This window comes from Castor canadensis, chromosome 17 (genome assembly GCF_047511655.1).
Source record: "Castor canadensis chromosome 17, mCasCan1.hap1v2, whole genome shotgun sequence".
NCBI lineage: Eukaryota > Metazoa > Chordata > Mammalia > Rodentia > Castoridae > Castor > Castor canadensis.
In genome coordinates, this window is record NC_133402.1 from 1269280 (window position 1) to 1296842 (window position 27563).

The window sequence follows — 27563 nt, forward strand, 5'->3', positions numbered from 1 at the left end:
CCCCCCCCCCAGGCCCTCCTATCACATTCCAGCCACTCCCTCCAGATAAAGCCTAGCCACACAGCAGCCTCCCCTCCCAGGAGGTGGAGCAGATCTGTCCCCTCCCAGCCTCACACTTGGCAGCACCAAGGGACGTGGAGGGCAGTTGCCCACAAGAGGCTGGCCGCTGTCTTGGTGAGTGAGGGTGTTAGGGACTGTGGATCAAATGTGTTGGGTGTCTCTCACTGGCCTTTCCTAGGTGGAAGGATGGGGAAGGGGACCCTTGAGAGGGGAGTTGTCAGGCCTGGTCCCACTGTGGGAGATGATAAACGGGCAACTCACATCTCAGAGACCCAACTCAGATGGAACCAAAGCAAAAGCTGCTGCTGAAAGGAACAGTGGTCAGCTCAGGCACATCTTGGGTGGGGGCTGTCCTGTCTCCTGACCCCTATAGGAGACTGTAGGGGTCTGTAATGGGAACACCACACATCCAGGCACTCTTTCCTGTAAGTCAACCAATACTGACTGCACGTTTTTGGATTTGCTTGGGTCCTGGTTGGTTCAATAGATTATGTCACTGACTGGTGCAAGGGTAAGGAAGATGCATACATTCTCACAGTGACATCCTGGTGGCCACTGCTGGTAGATGAGGCCTGACCAGAGGCTGCATTGTTAGGTGGCAGTGTGCGGCCATGGCACTGGGCTGGGAGCCAGGTAAACAATGTATGACCGAACCCCAGTCCAGGTCCCCCACCTCCACCACAGGGGTTCTCGTCCTTAATGACCTCTCCTGGAGCTTTTCACATGCTGGCCAGCAGTTTCCAAGACATGCAAAAAAGCCGTCCCTGTGAAGGTAGCATCCAGGCTGGGCTGGCGGACTTCTCAGAAGTGCCCATCACTGAGCAGCACTGTTGCCTTCATTCTCTGGGAGTCAGGCCTATAGGATTCATCCTTTGGCTTCAGAATTCAAACGACTCATGGTAGCTGTGAGGCAGCAGATGCTCAATGTTACTTGACCACAGCCTGGAGCACCTTCTCTGCAGGAGCCACTGCTATAGGCAGTTCCACACCTGCCATCAGAGGCTGTTTTGCCATCTGGTTACCAGGGGCTTCAGGCAGAAAAAATCAAGAGTCTCAGCATTTAAAACCCCAAATTTGCCTTTCTCCTCTGTCCTGAGGTGCTGGTTAAATGCAAGGACTGTAGGTGTAAAACTAGGTGTCTGTAAATGGCCCAGATGAATTCATCCCCCATGGGGGCTCTGGGCCCCATCCAGGACCCCAGAGGACACCCAGTGTCCACTAACCCAGTGGATGAGGGTCCTCCCTAGAGAAGGCAGCTGTGGTAGCACATGGGGACCGGCGATATGCCTGGGACATCAACCACTCCAGTGAGTTCTATGGAACTTTCACAACGGACAGTCTTGGGGGGGCGCCAGGGTTTGCAGCCACCCTCCTGGGCCTGCTGTGCAAGGTGAGTGCATGAAGCATGGATGGCTGCTGCTTCCATGATGATAACGGCAAGACGCCAGTTATCATCCCATTCCAAGTGATTTCACATGATTGGAACCTTTAAAAAAATATTCTGCTTATCCTAATGGTCTCCTCAGGCCTGAGTGTGGGGACTGAGGGGGAGTTGACACTTGGCCTCTTTTTTGCCTCTACTTGCTAGGGTAGCTTTCTTTCTTCTGCTTTTCTTGAAAGCAAATTGTTGTGTCTACGTCCAATGACGGGGGAAACAACCTAGGTAAGTGCAGTGATGGGGTCTGCAGGCAGAGCCGGCTGGCATGTGTCTGAGGCTCCATCTTCTCCCACCAGCAGGCTGTGCTCTTGCCGGTGTCTGTTCCACCGAGGGGCAGGAAACAGAGGCCTGGAGACTTGGCATGGTGTCTCTGTGCCTCCCTGGCCTGCATATGACAAAGATCTGACCACGCCGTTAGAATACCCTCCAATTTACTCATGTCCTACGGCCCCAGAATAAAGCCTCCATCAAAATGGGCTAGCTGGGCGCCAGTGGCTCACACCTGTAATCCTAGCTATACTCAGCAGGCAGAGATCAGGATGATAGTGGTTTGAAGCCAGCCCAGGCAAACAGTTCTGGGAGACCCTATCTCAAAAATCCTGCACAAAATTAGGGCTGGTGTCATGGCTCAAGGAGAAGGCCCTGAGTTAAGCCCCAGGACTGCAAACGACAAACAAACAAACAACAACAACAAAACCGGGGCTCTTCCCTGCTAGAAGTACAGCCTTCAGCCAGACTGATAGATGCTGGGAGGGCTCTGGAAGGCCAGGATAGGCCTTGTTCCTGCTGGGTTAAGGCCACTGTGCACAAACCACAGGGTGGGTAGCTCCCCACCCCCCAGCTCAGCCCGGACCTGCTGGAAGAAGCCTGGACCCAGAGAGGTGGCTGCCAACCTTCCTCCACAAAATGCACACTGCAATCTCGGAGGCTTCCTCTCAGCCCATGATGGCCTCAACACCCCCACACAATTCCTAACATTCTCTCCATGCACAACTCACTGAGGATGGGGACAACTCTAACTCCAGTGTGGAGTTCTGGACTTTGTACATCTGACATAAACGGCAAGAAGTAAACACCCTCCTAGTCCTGTCCAAGTCTTGAGAATTTCCTGTTGTCCAAGTGTCTGTGGGGAGCAATCACATCTGTACTTCATCAGCTCCGGGCGCCTAAAATGAGAAGCAGATGCAGTCATGGAAAGAGCCAGCCCTGAGATGGATCTGATTTCTGGGAGGACCTGTGCTCTGCAGAAGCTCCACTGGACCTGTCCTAATCCAGGATCTTGACCTGCCCACGGCACACTCATCACTGCAGTCTTGTGAGGCTTCTCTGCTGCAGTGCCCTATTTTTCCAAGTGTGGGAGGGGCTGATGCACATGTGGGAGCTACAGACTCAGAATGCAATTGTGCAGCCAAAGACAGCAGACAGCAGCAGAACAGGAAGGGGCTCTCATGGAGGCATGGGAGCCCCTGGCCTGGCTTCAGTTCCCCTGAATGGGAGCCCTTCCAGGCAGTCACGAGATCCTTGGATCCCAAGGACAGCGTCCCATTCCAGGAGGGGGTCCCTCCTAACTTAAATTCTGCTCTTGGACCCATCACCCTCCCAGGCCCAGCCCCCTAACGGACATGTCCACCAACATGACAGTCAGAAAGCAGACTGAGGGTACAGTGACCTAGAGGCCAGGCAGGAGCCCGCAGAGGTGCAGAGAGGGCAAGGGAAGCCAGTGCTGGAGGCCGTGCATTAGGACAGAGCCTGACCCTCCTGCTCTGGCTGTCTCTGTGGTAGGAGCCAGGCCTTGGCCTCCTCCTTACCCAGCCCTAGGAAAGGACTGATGGATGCAGCCCAAGAGCTATGACTGAGGCAATCAGTACATGTCCTGTGGCCAGGCTTAGGGACAGGTGCCTTGTACTCCTCACCACTCAGGAGGCTGAGTCAGGATCACTTGAGTTCAGGAGTTCTAGGCCACCTGGGTAACATAGTGAGACCCCACCCATTTCTAGAAAGAGAAAGTTCCCTGGGTTTTGAAACTATGGTATCCTTCTTCCTCACTGGAAATCAGTCGTATAATGACTATCTAAAGATAAGTGCCTCAATTAAGGAGGGAAATCAATTCACTCCTAATGGAAACTTTGGGGAAAACTTCTATTTCAAAGGAAAGCTGAATGCTGAAGATGCTGCGCCCCAAATCTGGGGGAATGGATATGTTCAAGAACAAATGTAGCCATCCTCTGCAGGTCTCCTGAGCCATGGCACGAGCTGGGGGCAGACGACATTGCTCTGTCCTGCATTCCTTATCAGGTTCCTGGTGCTGAGAACCTGACCAGATAAGAGGCTGGATCCAGGGGCCAAGAACCACTTTCCCTCAGGCCCAAATCCTTGATAAGAAAATATAAAGAAGTCTGATTTGGGGAAAATCCTAATATAGGTAAAGCCCCTCAGGAAATTGACAGACGTATTTTTAGGCCAATGATTGTCCAAAAGCTGGTCAGAGATGAAGTTCCTGCCCTTTGGGAATGTGAACTTGCTGGGGTGGGGAGCCTGACCTTATAAGCAAACATGTGATGGAAGACACCAATCCCAGGAGCAGGGGAGGGGCGTGAGTTTCAGGGCAGAAGACTGGCCAGGGCCCAGCATGGCAATGTGTGAAGACAGGTAATGGTCAAAAGGCTGTGCTGTCACCACCGAGGGCCCTAGCTGGCAACAGAACGTTTTGTGCCTGTATGATGTCCCTGGTGCATGCACTCAAGGATCATTGAAATGGGAAATGGTACCTTTGTCTGTCTGCTCATTCACACACTTCAGAGCCCTGGTGGGGTGGGACCCTGCAGTGGGTGTACCCTCTGGCGATGAAGGGCTCTGAGGAGAAGATGAGGCATCTTCTAGGCTCCCTACCAGCCAGACAGCCAGAGTCACCCACCTACTTACTGTCTGGCCTTGGGAGGGTGATTGTCACATCAGCAGCAAGCACAGCTGGTCAGAAACCACCTTCACTCTGTGCCAGTCATGCACAGTGCTCTGCCCTCCATGTCCAGAACCAACCGGAGCCAAACGTTCTCCAAGTGGGGCCCCTACCCCTTCAGGTCTAGACGTACTTGCTCCCTTGAGGCCTGCGCATCTTTGCTGGCAAATGAGGGCCCATCCTTCCCTCTGCACTCTTGTCCCATTTGCGGACAGAATGCCTACGGGAGGACAGGCTCTGAGGCATCATGGGCTCTGGAGACCTACTGCGCAAGGGAACATCTACATGGCAGGGTGCCCGCAGTGTCCCCAAGCTCCAGGCCCAGCACAGGAGCTGCTTCTGCAGCTGGCCAGGCTCAGAAGCAACAGGTGAGACAATGGGTGTCCTGGCTGGCATCCCTGGCCTCTCCCTTGGGACAGGCAGGTGGGGAAGGGCGGGCTGGAGCAGGCCTCAGAAGTCTCCCCAGGCCTTTCCCATCAGGAAACACATCCTGTTAGTGTCTGGCTCTGTGGCAGGGCCGCTATTTGTTGCAGTTGGCTACGCCCTCCTACTCACCAAAAACAGCCTCAAAAACAACCATTTCCTCTCTGCTGAGAGACAGGGGAAACTAGCTCGAGCGCGCGCGCACACACACACACACACACACACACGCACACACACACACTCTTTCTTGTGGCAGGCACTCTGCTTTCCAGGACCTGCCACTCGTGGCGGACGCACCAGGACAGAGCCCAGGCAGCAGAGAGGTGGCTGAACCTGCACTGCTCCCACTGCCCCACTTGGAGCAGCTCCCACAGCTAGCTTTAAGGAGCCAATTCCCACGCTGTGCTTGCCACTTGAGTAACTTTACTTTCTGCTGCTGCAGGAAAGAAGAGGTGCTGTGGACGCAGCCTCCTTGGCCTCTGGTTCCCAGGAAGACGGCACACTCACAACTCTGGATTCTCACCGGTACCCCGGATTCCTCCCTGGGATGGGCCTCCCAGTGCCTGGCTTCATCACAGGCCTGGCCCTGCTTCAGGTGCAGGAGGGAGGATAAAGCAGGGTCGTGAGCGGCTCCCCTGGACCTGTCCCATGGGCCTCTCCCCACACTTCCAACATCTCTCTGTGCCTGGCTTAGCTGCCGCACTGCCTCCAAGAATGAGTGGTGATGTTCTCTAGCTGTCCCTGGCAACACTCGGCTTCCTGGATACACTGCAGCTGGCTGGGATTTGGGATTTTCTCTTGAGATAAACGGACAGCATTGGCAGTCAGCTATGACTGTCCAGAAACTTGTGGCCACAGCCGTGCTAGTGGCCCTTGTCTCCCTCATCCTCAACAACGCAGCAGCCTTCACCCCCAACTGGGTGTACCAGACACTAGAGGATGGGCGGAAGCGGAGCGTGGGGCTGTGGAAGTCCTGCTGGCTGGTGGACAGGGGCCGGGGAGGTGCAAGTCCCGGAGCCAAAGGCGGGCAGGAGGACACACAGGACTGCGAGACGCTGGGCTGGGGCTCTGAGTCGGCAGGCTTCCAGGAGTCTCGAGGCACCGTCAAACGTGAGTCTGCTTATTTTTCTGTCATATTTAGAGGGGCTGGGTGAGGGGAGGCTAAACCTAGGCTATTATGAAGAGAGGAAATCTGAGGCCCATGCCCACCCTTGCCCTGGTAAGCAAGGCCACAGGACTCTCTCCTGCTTGGCCCAGACTCTACGTCTGGCTCCTTTCACAGGTAACTCACCTCGTGCAGTTTGGGGCTTTCTCTCTGCCACTGTGCATGGCTGAAGGATAGGTACACTAACCATATCAAGGAAAGACATTTTTCCTTGGTTCAAAACAAATGTTACTGAATACAATAAATCAGAAGTTTAATAGTATGTGGTTGAGTTCTGACTTCATTTTCACAGGGGTCAGGGCCTTCAGGGCTGTGAGCAGGGTTGAGACAGACCCTGGGAACTGACTCTGGCTGGGATGTGTGGAAGGAGACCAGGGGAGTCTGCATGATGGGCAGAGCCCTCTGCTGTCAGGTTTGAGGGACAGGAGGAAAGGAATGCATAAATAGACTTGCCACCTAATGTGTAACCTAAATAGTCATGTCTGCTGATGTACAAATTCTCCCTAGAGGATGATCCTCTAAAACTGCTGATAAGGGGTCTGGTTCACGGTCACCCCAGTCTCTACTGAAAAATACCATGGAGTCTCAAGGTCAGATCATTCCTGCTGTTTGGAAGACAACACTGGTCTTTAAGAAAGCATGAGGTGGCTGGGCACAGTGGCTCATACCTGTAATCCTACCTACTCAAGAGGCAGAGACCAGGAGGATCACAGTCGGAGGCCAGTCCAGGCAAAAAGTTACCAAGATCCCATCTCAACCAATAGAAGCTGGGCGTGGGAGCGGGCCTTTGTCATTCCAGATACATGGGAAGCATAAATAGGAGGCTCTTGGTCCAGGCTGGCCCAAGGATAAATGTAAGACCCTATTAAAAAAGTACCTAAGGCAAAAAAGGGCTAGGGGTATGGCTCAGGGCCTAGAAAGTACAAGGCCCTGAGTTCAAACCCCACCCCACCCCACCAACTCAAAAAAGAACAAAAACAAAAAAAAGCTACATGAAAATAAAGCATGAGGCTTAGTTTGCTCCAGGTTCTCAAGAGGCTGGAAACAGGCTCCCAACTATTCCTGGAATTCCTGAGTAACAACTGTGTGCAACCACCAGCTTTTAGCCCTGTCCCTGGCTGGAAGAGCTCTTGGAGCCTAAGCTAGCGAACATCATCCCCAAGAAACTAAGGCTTGAAATGGGATCAGTCAGTATTCTCCCTTGCCCTTGGTAAGCAGGGAGTGACAGCTTTCTCTTGGAAAAACGAGCAAAGCAAATGAATACTTTCAAAATTTCTACAAGCTCTCAGAATTCAGGTATCTTGTAGGAAGCGACATGCACACATGCTGAACTTGGGTCTCTGTGTGGTGTGTCGGTAGAGAGCCTTCCTTCTGGATGCTAGGATCGTTCTGGCTAAAAAGAACAGCTAGTAACCCCATAGCTTGGGCTGAGCGTCTCATGTGTGGTGCAGCTTGGCATAGCCCTGGAGGGCTTGGGGCTTGGGCCTTCAGCTTGTGGGAAGTGGTGCTAGAAGGGGCCAAATGTGAGCACGATTTCTGTCCCCGTGACTCTTGCTGTGCTCTGGGACCAGTACTAGCCCATCACTTGTGGGGAGGAAGTACTCACCAGTTCCAGCCCCCCTGTCCTGGGCCTCAAGGCCTCCTGATGACCCAGGTGTCTCTGGCAGCATGGCACTGCCTTCTCTTCCTGCCTCACACATTCTAGAGTCTCAGGGCAGGTGGTGCAGCCCTGGAGCATTTTGTGCAGTCACCTTCCTCCTGCTGTCCATCTGCCGAGGCCTGTCACCTCAGGCCAACAGGACACACAGGGCCCCTGTGGCCTTCTCCCTACCTACATCACTGTGACTGCATGGCAGCCTTGGCCACTTCCATCCTGAGTGCCTCACATCCTGCGCACCTGTCCACCTGTTCTCAAGGTTCCCACCTGCAGAGAATGCTCTGCTTACATCACCTGACAAGCTGCCTGAACAATTAAAAACATCCTCCTGCAATTAATACGACCTTTGCAGGTAGCTGACCATCATGAATCTAAGCAGTAACTATTTGTTTAAACAGAAAGGTCACCGGGAAGCTTCTTGGGAGTGACTGGCAGGACTGCATTTAGGAAAGTAGGCTGAAAGGGTGATTCTGGTTGCTAACAAAACTCGTAACACGTGTTGAGACTGAAACACGATAGGGGCAAAGCAGCCATAAGTCAGCATTTCCTAAGGTGGAAACTGGATCCTAACCCACCAGCTGGGGACACAGGCCCATAGCTCTGGGCCCAGTGACCTGGAGGTGGAGGTGGCAAAGTTGGTCTCTTCCTCCTGTCTTCTCCCCTCCCAGTGCCAACCGCTCCAAATCAGCCTCCCATGCTGCTTTTACTACTGGAGGACAATTCATTCTCACAGCCCAGCAACACTGACTGTCCCAATCTGTTTGCACCTGTGTCCCCAGCCGGCCAGAGGATCCACCATCTGCTGCTGCCTTCAATCAAGCCCAGTTCCCACCTTGAGCCACTCATGCAAAACTCCACTGCATGACCCAAATGGGTCCAGAACTGAGCCTCTCTGGGGAGGGGCAGTCAGTCAAGTGCTATGTCCCCCCTCAAGCCTGATCTGGCATTCTCTATAAAGCCTCCCGCATACATGATGTTCATATCCATCTGTGTCTCAGGGCTGACTGTTGTGGCTTGCTCACAACTCCATCCTGAGAACCAGTCAAAGACGGCAGGAGCAGGAGCATAGGACTGGTCACACAGGTCATACTGAGACCATCCTTAGCATTTCTAGACATCACTGCAGGCCACCTGGCAGGGACGTCTCCTGATGGCTGCATGCCCTGAGGTCAGTGCTCCTCACTTGCAAACATTGGAGGGCCTCCTGAGGAACAAAGGATAAACAAGTGGCCACTTCATGACATTCTGAACTCTGGTCAAGACTCTCTGTACTACTGGGTGTCCTCAGTGTACTGGATTAGGGCTAGGGGCTGGTCCTAGGTTCATCCAGTCCAGGCCCTCATGCCCCTCATGTGTCCACTGGGTCCTCCTAGTATATGTGGGGGATCATGGGGAATTTTCCTGCTAGCTGGCCATTCTGTTTCTTGTGGTGCCCATAACCTTTATTACTGACCAGAGGCTGTCTTCCCATTGAGGGCCTGGAGGCCTGGGGTTGACCTGACTACCTGAGTCCAGGCTCAGTCTCACTCTATTTTCTCTGTCCTCATTTCTCACATTTATTCTGGTTTGTGCATTCTGTCAGAAACCCTAAGTCTCTTTCTGGACCTAGGCTGCCTGTGAGCAGATGAACAAGCAATCAAAACTTGGTGCAGACCAGCCAGACCCCAGTGCTGCCTGAGGGGGAGCCCTCACCCCTTGGGTCTGTGCTCTCCTCCTGGCTGTGGGAACTAGTCTTCTGGCCTCTCTGCACTGATATACCCACCCAGAGCCACGGGGGGCACTCTCCTCCTTGCCAGTCCTGCCATTCCCCATTCATTCAGGACTTTCCTAGCCTTCTAGGCAGAGTCTGGAATGCCCGCTGGGCTGTTCCTGCACTGTTACCATTCCTCATCACAGTTCACCTTTCAAATTTAGCATCTTTTAAAGCAGCAGTCAAATAAATGGTAAAAATAACCACACAGAAAGTAAAGTATACAGATGATGGGAGCATCATGAAGAATGTCATCCTCCACAGATGGTCACAGATGGTTTTCCAAATCGTAACTGGAAGGAACCTTCTGGAGTACACACTCAGTCTACCACGTGGACAGGGAACCCTGAAGAAACACACAGGATTAGGCTTAGCCTCCTGCATGCAGTATGAGGTCATCAGACAGGCCAACTGCAAAGGCAGTATGAACAGCCAAGTAGGTCCTGGAAAACCTACCTGCCAACCAACCTGCAAGGCCTTGGTCCCCTCAGCTGTGAGGGGCAAGGACACCTTGGCCCTGATGCTCTATACCCTGGGCCTCAGCAAGTCATCCATACCACTTGAGTCCCATGCTACAGGCTGGCAAGCCATGGCTGATGAAGTGTTTCTGCTGCCCCTGACATTTCTAGTCTCTCAGTCTCTGCTCATCTCTCCACATTCTTCTGGAGTCCACTGCTACATATGTCCGCTCCAAGCCATGCCTGAACCATGGAAGATGGGCCGGTTTGACTCCTGCCAGAAGCCTCCAACCACCAGGTTAGGCTCTGCTCAGCCCCTTTTACCTCTCCCCTTTGTAAAGCATCACATAGGTACATTACAGTCTCTAGGGGTCTGGGTTCTGTTCTGGGATTACTCTGACGATTAAAGAACACCAACTGCAAAGCCCACCAGAGGCTCCCTGCTGTCCATCCAGCAGTCTCTCTGTCTGTCTCTCTCTCTCTCTCTCTCTCTCTCTCTCTCTCGCTCCCTCCTTGGTGGCATCCTTGGTCAGGTCACCATGCACAGGTTCCTTTGACTGCCTAGCAATGTGGAACCTTGTGCATCTTTGCAGCTCTTTACGTATGTGGTCTGTGCATGTGACCTGCTGGCCTCAAAGCTATAAGTCACTCTCATGTTGGAAAGCCTGGGATCTGGGAAGGGCCCCTCAGGCTCCAAATGACAGGAGGGTTTGCCGTGGAGGAAGCAGCTCAAAACACAATGGGCAGGACGGGCTGACCCTTGGTGGCGGGAAGTGGCACACAACCCCTGGAAGACTCTGAGACTCCATAGCCTAAATATAGATACTACCCTCAAGGAACATGAATCACAGACACCATCCTGCCTGCAGATGGGGTGGAGCACACATGGGGCCCTGGGTAGGATGACGGTTGGACAGCACAGCACCCACGAACAGGTTCATGGTTTGCTTGCATGGTGAGCTGGCCTTTCTCATGATGCTTTTCATGGTCTGAGAAAGGCCTATGGGAAAGGGGGCCTCTCTTCACGTGCTCAGTACCACCCCCATACTCCTGCTGGCCCAGGATGTTGGGAAATTGTTTCTTATCCAGGCTCTCAATGACACTACCAGTCACCTCTTACCTGTATGGAAGTAATGCCTGAAAACAGTCAACCCCTGAGAGCAGAGTGGGCTGGTAAGTGCACAGAGGTCTCTAGTTAGTTGGAGATTTCTGAGGTCTATAGACTCTCACCTGGAGCCCCGTGTCTTCATCAGCTTCACCTCACTCTAGATGGTCACCTATCAACCTGGGTCATCAGAGGGGTGGGAGGAGGGATCCTGGGGACTTTGGTGTGCAGTGAGAGAACAGAAGAGTGGGGCTTCAGGAATAGCATGATGGCAGAAGAATAGAGACAACAAGCAGGTGACAGATGCCATAGGCTAAGGATAGAGGTGCCCTTCATATACCCAGGACACAGAGCCCGTCCTGAAGTGGGAAGAGGCAGGTGCTGAACCTGAGAACTTTGAATAATTTTGTGAATTTAAATTGCATTTCAATAAATGTTTACATCAAACCATACAGAATTGCTGACATTGGCAACAGTGGTTCAAAGTAACCTTCTAGCTGAGTATAGCACCTGCCTCACAAGTGTGAGGCTCTGAATTCAAACCCCACTACCAAAAATCAAAACAAAGACACTAACTGGAATGCCTTTAAAGGTTGGAGGTGTGGCTCAAGTGGTAAAGTGCTTGCCTATCAAGGGGCCCTGAGTTCAAACCTCAGCACTGCAAAAAAAAAAAAAAAAAAAACCCACAAAGTAGCTTTCTAGTCATTTAAAAGCCCACAAAAATGAACCAGTTCTTCCCCTTCCTTGTACTGTGAACCATTGCTGAGGTACATATACCTGTACTCATGAGGACCACTGACAACTTGTTTCTGCCACCTCTGGCTTCTCATGGAAGAGTGGACTGAGGATCTAAAAGTTCTGGAAATGAGAACTTACTTGCTGGCTCTACTCATTCACATTAACGGTCACCTGTCCTGTACACGAGGTGGCCAGCCTCTGTACGTTCCTTGTCCCCATCTTGATCATGGAGGTGACAAAGCAGTGGTAACCCCAGAGGACAGATCCTTCAGGGCTCTTGGAAGATTCTTTTTTTTTTTTTCTGGTTCACACATTTCAGTGACCTAACTCTGAAAATCAACTATCTATTTCTCTTTCAAACGCTGGAAAGAGTACCTGGAAAGAGTCTTCAAGACATGCAGTGTAAAAACCAAGTTAATCTGCAACAAGCTAACTGTGATCTGAGCTTCCTAACTACTGCTTGATCATAATGAGATGAAGGGAGACTAGAGGGGCTACACCATGCTGTCCCTACACCCAGTTCCTATCACATACAGACCCTCCTTTCTTACTATGTTCAAAAAAACTCACTGCCAGTCTGGAGTAAACTGGTGCCTAAGAGCAAAGGCACACTGGCATGACCAAGGCCCTCCAAAGTGCAGTGTAGGCTTCAGTGTGGGGTTTACTTTGGGAAAGAACAAAGTGTCTCTGCCACAGACATGCTCCCCTCCCTGTGTGGACCATCCACAGTGACTATCTATCCTGACTGCCCTTCTGAGACCAGGGTATGGGGTGGGGAAAAGAAGAGGCAGGCACATGGACTCTGGTTGCAGGCAGAGTGAGGAATATGAACCTCAGAGATAAGAAGAGTGGGGTAGGGGCCCTGGGCTCAGCAGACCCAGGTTTGACAACTGCTCTAATCCTCCTTGTTGGTTGTTAGAGGCTCAGAAAAGTCACTTCACATCACAGACCCATGTCCCTTGCCTATAAGAGGGGTAAATAATGCTGAGCTCTTAGGTATGAAAATATCAAGCCTGAGGGATAACAGCTGAGGCAGGCAGGGCCTCCTTCTGGTTTCAACCTACCAGACAGCACCTTTGTGGAATGCCTTGTCCTAACATGACACACATCTCAAGAGTAGGACCCAGCCCAGGGGGACACAACCACTGCAGCCAGGCTGGGGGCTATGATGAGCCCTTGTTGGCTGGGGAGAGGCACAGGGCAGCTTGAGGGCTTGCAGGGGTGGATGAGGTGCTTCCAGAAGGTTCTGTCCAGAGAAGACACTGGCTGTGCTTCCTGCCTTTTCAAAGGCCTAACAGAAAAGGAGTGGCCATCATGGAGGATGAGTGCGGCCAGGGCCACCTGACTCAGCTCTTCCCCGAGGGGCTTGCCTGCGCTGACTACCTGCCTTCCCTCCTTCTTGGCCCGCAGTGCAGTTCGACATGATGCGTGCTTGCAACCTGGTGGCCACAGTGGCGCTTGCTGTGGGTCAGCTCACCTTTGTCCTGGGACTCACAGGCCTGCCCCTGATGTCACCAGAGTCCCAGTGTTGGGAGGAGGCCATGGCCGCTGCTTTCCAGCTGGCAAGTAAGTATCCTGGGCAGGTACAGTGGCTGTGCTATGGCTCCCATCAGTCTGGCAGATCTGTTGGAGTCCTCTTATGTCACAAGAGGGACCCTAGGGGCTTGGGTGATCTGAGAGGGGTGCTGCAGGATGCACCTTTGAACATGGCCACTAGCAGCCTCCATGGCTATGAACAAAAGTGGGTCAGAAAGACACACCCAGGGTTCAGGACAGCTTTTTATCTGTCACAACTTTTTTAATTTTAAATGTGGTACTAGCATGCTTGAGTGATGTGCTTTGCTTTTCCAAGTCGGTGGGATCTGCACCTGGTCTGCCCTTCTGTAGCCCATGTGGGGTTGACTGGGGTTCACATTCCTGTCATTGAGCCAAAGCAGCTGAAAAGAGTCAGCCTATGCCGGGCAGAAGCGGGAGAGCCCAAGCCTGACTCCAGTCTCCCCACTTCCCCAGCTAACAGGCAAAGGTACACCGTGAGGTCGGGGGGGGGGGGGTGAGGGCCCTGGGGTCCTGCCTGGGGTCATTACAGGCCTTTTGTCATGAGTAGTACAAGACAAAGTAAGGAGAACATGCTAACATGTTACACACAGTCCTGTTCTGGCTGTCAACAGATTGTAGACCATAGTCTGACCTCCCTGAGCCACCATACAGTGTGGCAGGAGGACAGTCTTGGAGTGAGGCCAGGAAGCCTGGCTTTGTGTGGCACTGGGTCATCAGAGCATCAGAGAGCAGACAGACCTTCCTCTGAACACTGGATCTACCAATCACCCACCAACCTGGGGCCGCTGTTGGCAAGACAGGACAGGGCACAAGAAAACCTTGCTGTTTTCAAGGGTCAGAGTAGTGGCATTGGCAGAAATGCCCTGAGAGGTTCTGGACAAGTAGTAGAAGCCATAGCAGCCGCCCAACTGTGACCCCCGATGACAGGAGGTCTTCCCATCCCACCCTGGGAGCTCAGCACTTTAGGAGTCTTGCCATTTACTGAGGACGACCCAGCTCCATGATCTATGGACAGACAGAAACAAGCAGCCCATCTAGGCACAGGGCCATGGCATAAGGTGCTGTCAGCCGACCTGCCTGCCTTTCCTTCACGGTGTAGAACAGCAGCTTTTCCCAGTGTCAAATGTACACTTCCAATGGAGGAAGTGGCAGGAAGTCTGAAAGTGAATCATTCTAGGAATAATGGAGCCCAGACCCTTATCTTTCTCGAGAAACACAATTTCCAGAATGAGGCCGACAGGTATTCATGTGCTGGCAATGCCCCATGGGAGTCAGGAAGCCGGGCTCTCCCGAGTGCTATAAATAGCGTGCTGGTGTGGTCTTGGGAAAGTCACTTCCCTGCGGCAGGGTCAGAGGCAGGAAAGGGGGATCATGAAGTCCCAGTGGAAAAACACAGGGCTTGGTGGCAAGACACCTGGAATTGTATCTTGGCTCCATCACCATTGATGGGAACTTGGGCAAATTACTGAGACAAATGCAGTTTACCCAACTGCAAAGTAAGGTAACTTCTGTCCCCTCTCCCCACTGGTTATAAAAATTAATAACCTAGGTGAATGTGATCAAGGACCAATTCAGCCTCCTTCCTGCCTCCATGACTGAGGGTGTAAAAAAAAGTTTATTCCAGGTGGCATGTTTCAGGCATGTTTAGGAAATTTACCCACTCTGCCCTCTACTGACCTGAGGATCATAAAACAGAAAAACAGTTTTCCTCACTCTTACTGAAGCCTCAGGCCTCCGTCATTCATGATTGTCTGAAATTCCATCTTTTCAAGAAGGAAATGGAAGATTTTGAAAATGTGATTGGAAAAGCTGGGTTTAAAGAAATGCATTTTACTGGCATTAAAAAAAAGTAACAGTACTTGATTCTGAAAGTAACTGGTTGCAGGCTAATCATTGTCTTCCTTCAGACTCTCATATGTAGTTATTAGAGAACTACTGTTGGTCTGTCATGTCAGGCCTGATAGCTTGCCTCCTACAAACTCCTGTTTCAGGAGAAGACAGTGTTGCATCCAAATAATACATTAAAAAAAAAACAAAACTGGGGGAAAATCCCCAAGTTAGCTAAAACTGAGTTGTCTTGAACAGTCTTGAGAGCTTCCTGAAGGTCCTGTCCTGGTGTGTGTCAAGGGATACCAGGGCACTGAACCCCCCGAGTATTCTAGGCCAGCACTACTTCTGAAAAGGTTGGACCATTCTCTGTCCAAAAACCTTCAGACAGGTGGAGGCCAGCGGAAAAAACCTGAGCACCAGGCAGTGGCCCTGGGCAGACATTTCGGGTGGCTTCTCTTTCCCAGGCTGACTCGCCCCCTTGGTTTCTGACCATCACCCCTGACAGGTCTGTTTTGCCCAAAAAGGAAATGCATTTGGCCTGTTTAGACTTGTTTCATTGACAAACAGTACAGAGAGCAGCTATGTGCCTTTCTTCTATCACACTGCTAATTTTAGCACTGGGTTTTTTCCTGTGCTCGGGTCTGTTTTAAAGCCAGAGAGAGACTGCGGGGCGCCAGGATGTCCTGTCACAGGACGAGGAAACGCCTGCTATTACCTGTTGTCAAGTGAACCTCGAGTCCCAGTGCTGGGGTGAGGTGGGTGGGCAGGGGGAGAGAAGATGCTAATGAAAAGAGGAAGGGAAAGTAATGTGGAACTGACTGAAGAGGCTGGAAAAACCTGGAAACCAGCAAGAGAAGCCACAAACTGAAGGGGGATGGGAGCTCCCCTTTCCCCTACAGTGAGATAGGGCCCATGCCTTTGCTCGTGTTCACCTTCACTTCACACCCATCTCCGGGTGCCAGGGCCATGCTCAGCACAAGCCAGGGCTCCAGAGGACCCTTCTGCAGTGACCTCAGGGAGAGCCACATGAGGCTGCTGTTTTCATGGGTGGAAATGTGAACACCAGTTATCTCGCGTGGCTCACCCTAACACATTCAGCTGTGCGTGTGCAATGGGGCTTCCAATGTCTTCCAAAGATTTTCTAAGTCTAATTTTGTTTTACCTTAGAGTCAGAAAAATTCCTTTCTGACCCTTATTCTATATGCCTCCCACATTGGGTGCCCTGTGAAAACCCACACTCTCCCTGTGATAGGGGTACGTGTGTGTCAGGGTGGCAGGGCCTCGGACGAGGGAGCTCAGGGCAGCTAGAGGAGCAACATCAAGGTTCAGGGGAGACAGGTGAGACAGTAGGACTGATGGCGTTTTAGTCACCATGTGGCAACCACACCGATTTCCCTGCTCTGTCTTTCCACTTCTCCTGCCATATCTTCCCTTTTTGGGATTTTTCTGGGTAACTTTCACCACAGCAGATACAAAACACCACAGTATTTCTACTCTCTCTTTCCTGAGGCTCATTTAGGGTACAGTTTATCAGTCAATCAGCCCACCCAGATGCAGAACTCAGAAGCCCTCCCAACAGCTCCTGGAGTAACAGGTGCGATGCTAGGCTCCCTGCCTGAGTGCTCATGACCCCAGCTGAAAAGTCTATGACATATGGCTGGACCTGCCTTGTGGATACCTGTGGGGACCAGCCCCTTTCTCCCTATGAGTGGCCCTGCTGGTTCAGGCTTGAGTGCCATCTCCTGGCTTCTCCCCATTGGGAGGCTAGGCAGCCACAGGCGCTACACACAGAGCCGAGCAGGCTCGGCTTCCTCAATTGGTCTTTTCTCTCTGCCTCTGCTTTTACCTCCTCTTTCTTGTGTGGCATCTTCTCTCTGCTCCATCTTTCAGGGTGTGTGGTCTCAGTTTGTGAAAAGAGATAGGCAGAAGCAGGAAAGCAGCATTGGATGGGTCAGGGCAAGTGGCCTGTGAAGGTAATAGAACTCATCCCTGCACCTGACACTGAGCAGCACCTAGCACCGGATGGGAGTTAGGGAAGATTCTCAGAGCTCAGCTTAGGAGGCCCGCAGTTCTCCTTGGTTTCTGAGGACTTCTGAATCTTCTCAGGTGGCTCCACCCTTGTCTCTGTCCTTGTCTTCCATGAGTCTCTGGATGAGTCCCTTCATTCCCCATGCCATCTGCATATGCAGAGGTGTGTGTGACAGCCCCCCTCCAACCACAGGAGTGAATCTTCAGAATGTCACAGGGTTGTCACTCTAACTCTCCCCTGAAGTCCTGCTGGTTGATGCCCACATTAAGTAGCTACCATCCCAAGTGTGTCCTCTGTGCCCTGGAGTACAGAGCTTGGGCTCTCCTGATGGGTGAACTATCTATTTAGAGAGAACTCTGGCAGCTCCATGTATCCTTGTCACCAGCTTCTCTGGTGTTCATGTGTGTGACCTCAACCTGCTCTTAGTGTTGTTTTTTGTTTTGTTGGCAGTACTAATGTTTGAACTCAGGGCCTTGTGCTTGCTAGGCAGATGCTCTACCACTTGAGCCACACTCCCAGTTCATTTTTTGCTTTAGTTATTTTTTTCATATAGGATCTCATGTTTGTGTTGGGGGCTGGCCTAGGATCGTGATCCTCCCACCTATACCTGTTCTGTAACTGTATAGCTGGGTTAACAGATATGTGCCATCATGTTAGCTTTTTTTGTTGAGTTGGAGGTCTTGCTAACTTTTTTCCCCTGGGCTGGCTTTGAATTGTGATCCTCCCTATCTCTCTCTCTTGAGTAGCTGAGCTTGAGTGGGACGATCGTGGAACTACACAGAGCTCTGTACATAGCTCAAGTTGCATCTTCAAAGGGTAACTCTGCAGCCATCACTGGAGCCTCTGGTGCAGCCTTGCTGCCAAATACAGTCCAGTATGAGGACACTGTAGCCTTGCTCTGGGATCAGAGCCATCACCATCACCATCCCCCTGCTCTGTGTCTGTGTGGCACTCTGTCTTGGTCCATGTGAGGACCCACAGCATCCTCTCTATGGAATGCTGGGCTCAGTAGGATCTCCCCTTTGTCCTAGGAGCCTGGGTCTCTGTGAATGAAAATGACCTTGTGACCCTGAAGGCCTCACTTCTCATTTGCTGTCTCCTTTAGAAATTCTTTTATCCCCATTATCACTATAATTTGTATAACCCACTTGCAAACCTTTTTTGGAAAATGGCGGTATATAGTTCTGAGCACGACATAAAATACAAAATCCATATCCATGATGCCCAGTGGCATCCTGAGAAAAGGTGGCTTGTTTCTTGTTTGATTCAGAGCTACCTTCCTGGTGCCATCTAGGTTTTTCTCTTTTCCAAGAGGCTAAGCAACAGGCCTGGGCCCTGTGCTGTACACAAAGTTTTGTTTCTTCCAAGTTGGGAGACTTGCACTTGTTCATTTCTGACTGTTTGCACCTTGACTTCTCTAGCTTGGTCTTTGCAGAGCCATCTGCAACTGAGATGTTTCACCACACTCATTCAGTAGCAGATACACCAGTTCTGACACTGGGTCCTGGGCTGTTCTCTGTCTTCAGGCTCAGCTGGTACGGAACCTGTCAAAAGCTGCCAGAAGCCTTTCCCAGCATCACACCCACTGCTTTCCTTTCTCCTTTCCTGGAAATCCTAAGACTTCTTCTTACGATGGCAAACCTTATGCTCAGGGTGGCTTAGCTCACCACCCCCAAAGAAGTTGATGTTATCAGTCCTCAAATGGTCAGTAGGATTGACAAACACTGAATTGGCATCTCACTAGCTGGTGGGGAATTACCTGTTTTCTTAGACTTGGGGATCTTGTCATGGGAACATATAATTTTCTGGTTAGATTTGCTTGGTCTGGATAATTCACTTTTCTGTCTTTTTTACCCAATCCCTGAGCACCATTCTATATCCCTGTCATACCTCCTCATCTCTTTTTCCTTCCCTTCTTCTCTATCTGAGGCCACTTGGGAGCTTCAGGCTCCTATGGAAGCACTTGATCACTCCTCTCCACACTGCCCCAGAACCTCTCTTAAGAAGGAACCCATCTGGATCAAATCCAGCCCAATGCTATACACTGCTGGATTTCTAACCCACAGTTTTCAAGACTAGTGATGAAAGAGGTGGGGACCTGGTCTGTTTATTGTTCCATACTGTGCGTAAGTGCTGGATATGCAAACCCCAATGGTGTTTGATAGTGCTGGGGTTTGAACTCATGGCCTCTAGCACTTAAGCCATGCACCAGCCTCCAGTAGTGTTTGAGATGGAACCTTCATTAGTATTCTCTTCAGAAGCCAGTTGCAAGCCAGGTGCCGGTGGCTCATGCCTGTAATCCTAGCTATTCAGGAAGCAGAGAGCAGGAGGATCACAGTTCGAAGTCAGCCTGGGCAAATAGTTTGCAAGACCCTAGACCCTATCTCGAAAAACCCTTCACAAAAATAGGGCTGGTGGAGTGGCTCAAGGTGAAGGCCCTGAATTCAAGCCCCAGTACTGAAAAAAAAAAAAAGCAAGCCAGTTGTGCTAGATCTAAGGCACAGGCACTTTGCTTGCTAACTTGCAGCAGTGTGAGGAGTATCAGAGGTCAGCCCCAGTGTCTTTCCTCTGATGCCACCTGTGTGTATGTTTGATAGTCATTCCAAAAGGAAGGCCTTGTGACAGAAGCTGAGGCCCCGGGAAGCAGGCAGGAAGGAAGAAGGAGAGGAAAGGGCCGCTCTCTGGCTGTGCTGTCATCCACACCGCCCGCAGGGCTGGCGCACAGGAAGAGGCTGTTTGCTTTGGCAACGCGACTTCATGGAGATGGAATCAATCCCATGTGCAGAACTTAGCGTTTGCTGAAGCTCTTCCCTTAGATTTATTTCTGGGCAAACTGATTACATCACTAAAAAGTTTTGGGAGAAAAGTCTTCAGGGGAAAGAACACTAAGGAGGGAGCTTTACTTTGGGGACAGTGACAGAAGTAGGAACTCTGAGTTGAAGGCAAGCCTCAGCTCCTGGTCCACTTCCTTCTAACTCTTCCTACCTCTCCCAAGCAGAGACAGTCCTTTTTTTCTGAATAATGTCCACAGCACATGTGCTTAGCTAGCTGACTTCAGGTGCCTTTTCACCAAGGCCAGGAGGCTCAGGCTGGTACTGAATATGTGTAGCTACACGTGACTCTGCTTTCCTATGTTCTTGTTTGCTTTTTGCTGCTGACTCGTGGAACACAGGGATAGCACCTTCATATCATATGTCTACTTAGTCCATAAAATCTCTGTCAGCCCGAGTAGGACTTGGATGGTGGCCAACCATAGGAACTACACCGTCCTCTCTAACAGCTGTGCCTCTGCGCCTGTTATTGCATGCTGGGACAAGGGCAGGACATGTGTCCTGTGCTGTCCTCGTCACCCCCACTTGTGCTCAGGTTCCCCATGGGCTTCAAGGCCTGGCCTTGAAAGTTCATAACTTTTTCTCTGACTGTATGAGTTCTAAGTGGAACTAAAACAAAAAAGAAGCCCATATCAGTCTTCACACAGAAACCATGATATGAGTGTGAAACTTCTTTTTGTTTTTGCTGTTTTGAGACAGGGTCTCACTATATACCCAGGCTGGCCTCAAACTCAACAACCTCCTGCCTCTGTCTCCTTAATTCTAGATTATAGGCATGTGCCACAACACCCAGCTCCAGTGTGAGACTTTAGTTACCCTTTTCTGCAGGGCATGGATCAAGTCTTTCCTTTATTCTTTTCTGGGGGGAAAGTAAATAAGGCACAGCCTCTGTATCACACACCCAGAGACACCCAGAGCTCTGCCCAAACCATCCCAATGCCATGGTACTGCTTGATTTCCAACACACAGTTTTCAAGTCTAGTAATGGAAGAGGGAGAAACCTGGCTTGTTCATCTTCTCTTTGTAAACAGTGTCCATCTGTCAGGTGCTGTTTACACAGGAGCTACCATCTTAATCATTCTCTAACCTGTATTTTCAAGACATAGGCAGCTATGCTAGGTTGTTTGTGCACATGTGAATTTGATTTCTTTCATCATTTTGACTGCACATTGAGTATTCTTTCATTTTACATATAAAAAATGGTGTTCTTGGAACTAGATACATGTTCTGAAACCTGAATCTGTGTACTTGGTAAACAATACAGATAACCATGTGGATGTGTGTGTGGGGGGGGTTGTGTAGATTAAAATGGCTAGAAACAGCTGCCCACTTTCAAAACATTCTATGCTGATCTTAAGAAAATAAATGAAGGACTGGTGGTGTATTTTAGTGATACAGTGACAGAGCACTCGCTAGTATGCCTGAGGCCCTGGGTTTCAATCCCAGTGCTAAACAAAAAAAAAAAAAAAAAAAGTCACAGGAAAGAAACATGGTTAAGTGACTCTGCAATGCTGGTGAATGCCAGCCACGCAGGCAGAGGGAGCTGCTTATGTCCTGCCTGGTGGCCAGGTCTCCCCTGGTGCATTCCTGACAGACACCAGCGGGTCAGATACTACACTTGATCTTAGCCAAAAGGCTGAGAAGCCATCACCAGCTGGACAGAGCTGGAATATGTGTCATCCTTAGCTGCTGGGGGAGCGGCTCTGCAGAGACCTGCCACAGGGCTGGGGTGTCTGTGCATCTCCGTGCATTTAGGGTTCAGGGCCTGCATCTCCTGGTATGGTCAGGGCCTGCCAAATGCCACCTCTGAGTGGGTGGTTCTTGCCCTCACTGCCCAATTGCCCCAGGCACAGCAGTTAATTTCATCTTGACCCCAAGAACAACACCAGTTCTCCAAGGACAAATCAATGGCCTTGACCATCTGTGGGCTAATGCCTAGTATTATCCCCAGCACCTGAGTGGAGTCTCAACAGGTCAGCTGAATACAGGCACAAGTGACTGATGGGTGCTTGTCACTAAAAATCTTAGGAGGGCATTCCCTTCACTCATTTCCCCCAGCATACCACACCAGATTCTACTCTGCTGTGATTTGCCTCCAAATGTTTACTTAGCAAGTAATTACTGACAGGGTCCCTGGAGGGGCCACGATCAACAGGTGGGACAAACTCCAGCCTCTAGAGGGGAGGCATAGGGCCATCAATGAGTGAATAAGCAAAAGGATGACAGGAGGAGGAGGCCAAGCACCATGAGACAGCCAGGGACATGCATGACTCTAAGCCCACCCTATACTAACTATACCAGATCAGGCACAGAAGAAGCCCCCTCTCCCGAGGGCTAATCAGGCTGAAGGACAGCGTGAGGAACAGTCCAGAGTCAAGTGGATGTGGTAGCTCAGAGGGGCAGAAAGGAGCTGGTATGGCCAAGTCACAGGAAGGTGGCAGGGGAAGAGACTAGGCAGGGCTGCCAGACCTAGGGGCAGAATCCCATTCCAAGGCCAGGGGAGCCACGGAGGTACTGCACACCTGCAGACACGAGGCACGTTCTGTGAAAATCGCGGGGGCTGTGGGCAGAAGGTCTCAGGCACGTCACGTTATTAGCAAGGTCACCTGACACAGCAATGCCATCTGGAAACATGGAGTAGGTAGCTAGCCGTGCACCCAACTTCAGGACGTACTTGTCCCTGCTGAGTCTACAGAGCTGCACTCCTGTTGGCCCATTTCCTCACAGAGGAGACTACGAAAGGGCAGGACTGCTGTACATGGGACAGGTGACCCCTCTCTCGCACTGCGTCAACCGCACCCACATTTGCCTGAATACTTTTATTCTCTCTGAGTTTTCTTAAGACATAGTTGTTGAGTTGGGCCTGTGTTTGAACTGTGTGCCCTCAGTATGGCCTCCTGGACCACCATGCTTGAGACAGCTCCTCTGTTGTGTGTTCACACATCTGCCCATGAGTTCTCTCTCCCTGCTGTGCTGCAGTCCACCACAGGCCTGCACGTCATAGGAGGCTGACTTGGGGCCATGACTGCCTGAGTGTCACTTGGCAACACTGCTGGGAGTGGAACTGTGGCTCCAAGGCCCCCACCATGCCATTCCTGTGTGTCCTTGTTGGTGAGGGAAAGTTCCTTCTGCTTTGGGAATGCTAGAGCTTGGCATCTGCTCCCCTGATGACTTCTCCAGTCCTGTGAGTGCACCTCAGTCCTAAACCAGAAGGTTCAGGGTCAGGTCTTTCAATCAAGTTTCCAGAGAAAATTTCTGTCGTGCAGTTACCTCCAGACTCTCTCTTTCTATACACCAACGATGCAAACCAACCCCAGGTCAGACAAGGGAGCTATGTGGGGTTCGTCCCTGGTTGGTAGATCACTCCCAGGTCAATTCCTTCACAGGTGAAGTGGGACAAGTCCCATTTTCGTGATGGATGTCATGGGATTGGAGGTGAGGCTATAGAACAACTTATAAAAAGTGTTTCTGTAGCATGCACAAACTGAAGGAAAGCTGGGGAAAAGGAGAGAGCTCTGTCATGGCAGGAGTGGGTGGATACCTGGTAGCACTGAGCTGCTGCTTTTTGGGCACAATTCTTCCAACCTGCCCATCTTGCTGGTATCCCACTTTGCTTGGCCTTGGCTTCCTTACAGGTTCCCCAGTTCTTACATCCAGCCTTGCTTATTACCTCTTGTCTTAGAAGACAAAGCTGGCACCCTGTGTACCTGGCCTCCATCAATTCCACCTCATCTGGGTTCTTGAAACAAGCATAATGAACTACTTTATTTGGCAAAATATGCCCAAAGACATTAGTAACAACAAGGGGACACACACTGGTACTGAGTGTTTTCATTTTCATCACATCAACACTGGCTACAATTGCTTTACTCTACTAATATGAACGTCAATACCACAAAAGCCTAAGTAGAGCATTCACTCTTTACCAGTAGAGAGAAATGCCAGAAGGTTCCTTCAGTCAGCATGCATTACAATGGAACACTGATTTTAACAGAAAGGAAGCATCCAGGAGCTCTCCAAGTATGAAACCTTCCACAAAGTTCTACAGATAGTTAACATAGAGATTAGTTACTATCTTCGCTTAGAACAAAATGGAGACAGGCAAATGTTTAATTCATGCTTTCTGTAAGGACAGTGATGGTGAGATATCAATGCTTGTGCTTTAGAAAGTCATGCCTGTTATCCCCCTCTCTCTCCTGTCTGTCTCTCCCCCAACCGTCATCTGTCTCCTTCCACGCTGCTCTTTGCTCTGGGACTACAGAGCATACTCATCTAGAACATTCTTCACTGGAGGGAGGACTGCATGGTGCCCTGGGTAATTATCATCAGTTGCTTCCTGACAGCCCAGTTCCACTGTGAGCTAGACAACTATATAAAGTCTCCGTGCTGAGAGCACCGTTCTCAGGACATTTTACCCATGAATAGCCACTATAAGCAGAGTAGTCTAGAAGCTGAGGGCCTCTCCTAGTCCCTGCTTGTGCAGAGGCATGGGATATGTCTTTTCTATCAGACAGCAGAGTCATGCATGATTTGGGTTTTGAGGAAAGCAGGAGAGGCATTGGGAGTGGGGATGCTGTGAACAGATGTGCATGCCAGTGGAGGGACAGTGGTGTGGGTTCAGCCTGACCACAGGCCAGGGAGGGGATATGAGGAATCCAAGAGGACCAGTCCAGGTGATGGAGAGGCCTGGAATTTGGAGAACAAGAAAGAAATTCACCCAGATCATCTGGACAGATGGAGGAAGGTGCTGGGAAAAAGAGGCTGGTCTGTGAGTGGAGAGCATGGGCTCATTGGCCTACCCTGGTCTTTGCTTTTATCCTGCCCTCCTCATTCTTGCTGCCATGGTTTCATCTGGGTCCCGGGACTCCTGGGCTGTCTCACAGTTGCAGGGGAGTGGACATGGCCACAAGAGCCAGCCTCTAGGGCAGAGGCAGAGCAGGGCCTCTCCTCCACCCCAATGTCTGGGTTTCCAGCCTCATCACGACCTACAACTCTCCCAGTGTTGCCTTTTCCAATCAAATAGCAGTGTCATTACTTTAGTTGACACATTCTGGACAGAAAACTCTGATTTTCCTACTGCAAAAACTAACAAAAATCAAGTCATTTGCATTCCTTAAGAAAGCAGTAAAAGACAGTGGTCATACCTGACTGAACAAGAACTGGCCTACCCTGCCTCCCTGCCCTGTTGTCAGTCTGGAGAGAAGGAAGGCACAGGAGGAGAAGCAGCAGCCAAATGGGAGGAGGGTGCAGCACAAGGGTGAGAAGGAAATTCTAAAACTGCATGCTTCTCCTCAGAAGCCAGAGAGGGAAGCAGACACACCAAAACCAGACCTGGACCAGGGCTCCACCTGGCCCTGCCCTCCTACCTACGCATGCAGGCTCCCGGCTACCTCAATCTGGGAGGAAATCTCCACTTCCTCCGAGAGCAAAGTCATGGACAAGAAAATTCACGAACAGGAATTTGGACTAAGTGAAATGCCAGTCTGTTTCTAGATAAGATTAAGAAAATACCTGTGTTTGCTTTTGCTTTGAACTAATTATGCATTTATAAAAGTTAAAAGGGAGATTTAACATAGTCTAACAAAATAACTGCTAGGTCTGTCTGGGGTTGGGAAGGTGGTAAGGTATTGGTGCTGCTAGCAGCAATGCTGACCCCCCAGGAACAGGTCTGACACCTTGTGGGTCACAGAACAGCACCAGAGAATGATTCTCTCTCTTACCCTCCTCCCAGAATCATTCCCTGCACACAGCCTCCAGGTCCAAGGGCTATTAAGAGCCCACAGAAAGCCAATACAAAGCAGCTCAGCCTCTACCCTAGGACAGGACTGGGGAGAGGGGTAATTACTGCCTTCCAGGAGGCTGTGGTCAGAGGTCCTGCTCAGCGTCAGGCTTCTTGAACACTTTCTCTTCCCCCTGCAGGCTTTGTGCTGGTCATTGGACTGGTGACCTTCTACAGAATCGGCCCCTACACCAACCTATCCTGGTCATGCTACCTGAACATCGGTGCCTGCCTTCTGGCCACTCTGGCAGCTGCCATGCTCATCTGGAACATTCTTCACCGGAGGGAGGACTGTATGGCACCCCGGGTAATTGTCATAAGCCGCTCCCTGACAGCGAGGTTCCGCCGTGGGCTGGACAATGACTACGTGGAGTCTCCATGCTGAGAGCACCCTTCTTAGGACTTTACCCATGAACAGCTACTATAACGGAATAGTCTAGAAACCAAGAGACTCTCCCAGTCCCTGCTTGTGCAGAGGCATGGGATATGTCTGGGCTACCTATCTACACACATGTACGATACGCATGTACATTTACTATGTTATACATGAATATGTTATGTGTCTATATGTCATGTGCACCACCCTATTTCTTCCTCAGCCAGCACATTGTGGCTTCACATCACACACGTTTTAAGGGTGGAGACTGAAAACTGAGGCAGAGGAGGAGGTGATGTGGGCACCCTGCTCTTTGCCTTCTTTTGGGATTAATTTATTCTGCATTTGCTAGGATGGCACCCCTGGTTACATTCATTTTCATAACTGAATATGGAGGAAGTTTTTCATGAGGTGTCCATGGTATTTCTTGAGTAAATCAGAATTTATAATCAGATGGTAATGGTTTTATGCCAGAATCAAGTTAGTAGTGTACGTTTTGCTCCTGATTAATTTTCTAAGTTAAAATAAACTCAACTCTGTTTAAAAGTTGTGTTTTTTCCATACATACTGCCATTTGGGAGAAATATTTTTTATTGGTTTCTGTGTTTTTGCAAGGTGACAGTAGGAGAAGGATTGAAAGGACCTCATAAAAGATCCATTGGGAACACATACCCTAACCCACAGTTATGAGCAGCTGAGTCTCAAAAGTTCATGTTCCTAGCTGGGTGCCGGAGGCAGAGATCAAAAGGATTGTGGTTCAGCACCAGCCCCAGGCAAATAGTTCGTGAGACCCTATCTCTGGGGGCAGGGGTGGGGGGAGAAAAACATCACAAGAAAGAAAGAAAGGAGTGGCTCAAGGCATAGGCCCTGAGTACCACAAAAAAAAAAAAAAAAAAAAAGTATACATTCCTGCATACTCTGCACACATGGCCCTGGGTGGTAAATCAATAAGTTGAACAGCTTTTCCCAAGAAAAACCTTGAGCTTCTCTTCAGCCTAGTGCTAGGTTGACTGTGAAACACCTCTAGAGGCCACACTGACTTCAGACAGGCCCACTCCCTGTCTGTAACTCCCTGGGTGGGCAGAGAACTTCTGAGGTCTGCACCACTGGCCCACAGAACCCAGGACTGCCGACCGTGTCTGTGCCCTTTGTCCTGGGGATGCCTGCTCTGGCTGGGTGCTCCACCCCCTGGCCATGGCTAGCAGGAAGCAGGTATGCGTGGGAAGAGGAACACGCAAAGCCAGGAGTAGGATGCTGGGCCACCTGACTGTCCCAAAGGAGGGACAGTCTACCTCTGTAGCTCTCAACTTCCTACCAAATGTAAGATGATCAGCTTAGATTCTAAAGCCTATGGTGTGCCAGGGATTTGTCTTTAGTGAGAACAAATGGTGAAATAAGTCAGTGCTTTAAA

At 50.7% G+C, this 27563-nt stretch overlaps 2 protein-coding genes across 7 annotated transcripts in view; one reads left to right on the plus strand and one right to left on the minus strand.

The window, feature by feature from the left end:
- The window catches only part of Ift140 (intraflagellar transport 140), an 88531-nt gene that overhangs the window by 13180 nt on the left and 47788 nt on the right, over positions 1-27563 (minus strand). The window contains exon 19 of one of the 5 annotated variants that reach the window (XM_020169307.2): positions 2497-2664. The exons of the other annotated variants lie outside the window; for them this stretch is intronic. Coding sequence (XP_020024896.2) covers positions 2514-2664 — 151 coding nt within the window. The 3' untranslated portion in view covers positions 2497-2513. The remainder of the gene's footprint in view (positions 1-2496; positions 2665-27563) is intronic. 5 annotated transcript variants of the gene reach the window in all.
- Positions 88-26698, plus strand: Tmem204 (transmembrane protein 204). Of its 2 annotated transcripts, XM_074059204.1 has the most exons (4): positions 88-174; positions 5320-5987; positions 13161-13316; positions 25917-26698. In XM_074059204.1, exons 2-4 carry the CDS (start codon positions 5708-5710, stop codon positions 26159-26161), a joined length of 681 nt encoding a protein of 226 aa, XP_073915305.1. In that variant the 5' UTR covers positions 88-174; positions 5320-5707; the 3' UTR covers positions 26162-26698. The 2 variants fall into 2 exon arrangements, with proteins under 2 accessions (XP_073915305.1, XP_020024902.1); XM_020169313.2 differs by lacking the exon at positions 88-174 and having other exon boundaries at positions 5035-5987.

Bases quoted from the DNA above. Each gene is read 5' to 3' on its own strand.
- Tmem204 (XM_074059204.1), top strand. From the start codon at position 5,708: ATGACTGTCCAGAAACTTGTGGCCACAGCCGTGCTAGTGGCCCTTGTC. The intron at 5,988-13,160 runs GTGAGTCTGCTT...CTTGGCCCGCAG, and splicing joins GTCTCGAGGCACCGTCAAAC to TGCAGTTCGACATGATGCGT. The intron at 13,317-25,916 runs GTAAGTATCCTG...TTCCCCCTGCAG, and splicing joins CGCTGCTTTCCAGCTGGCAA to GCTTTGTGCTGGTCATTGGA.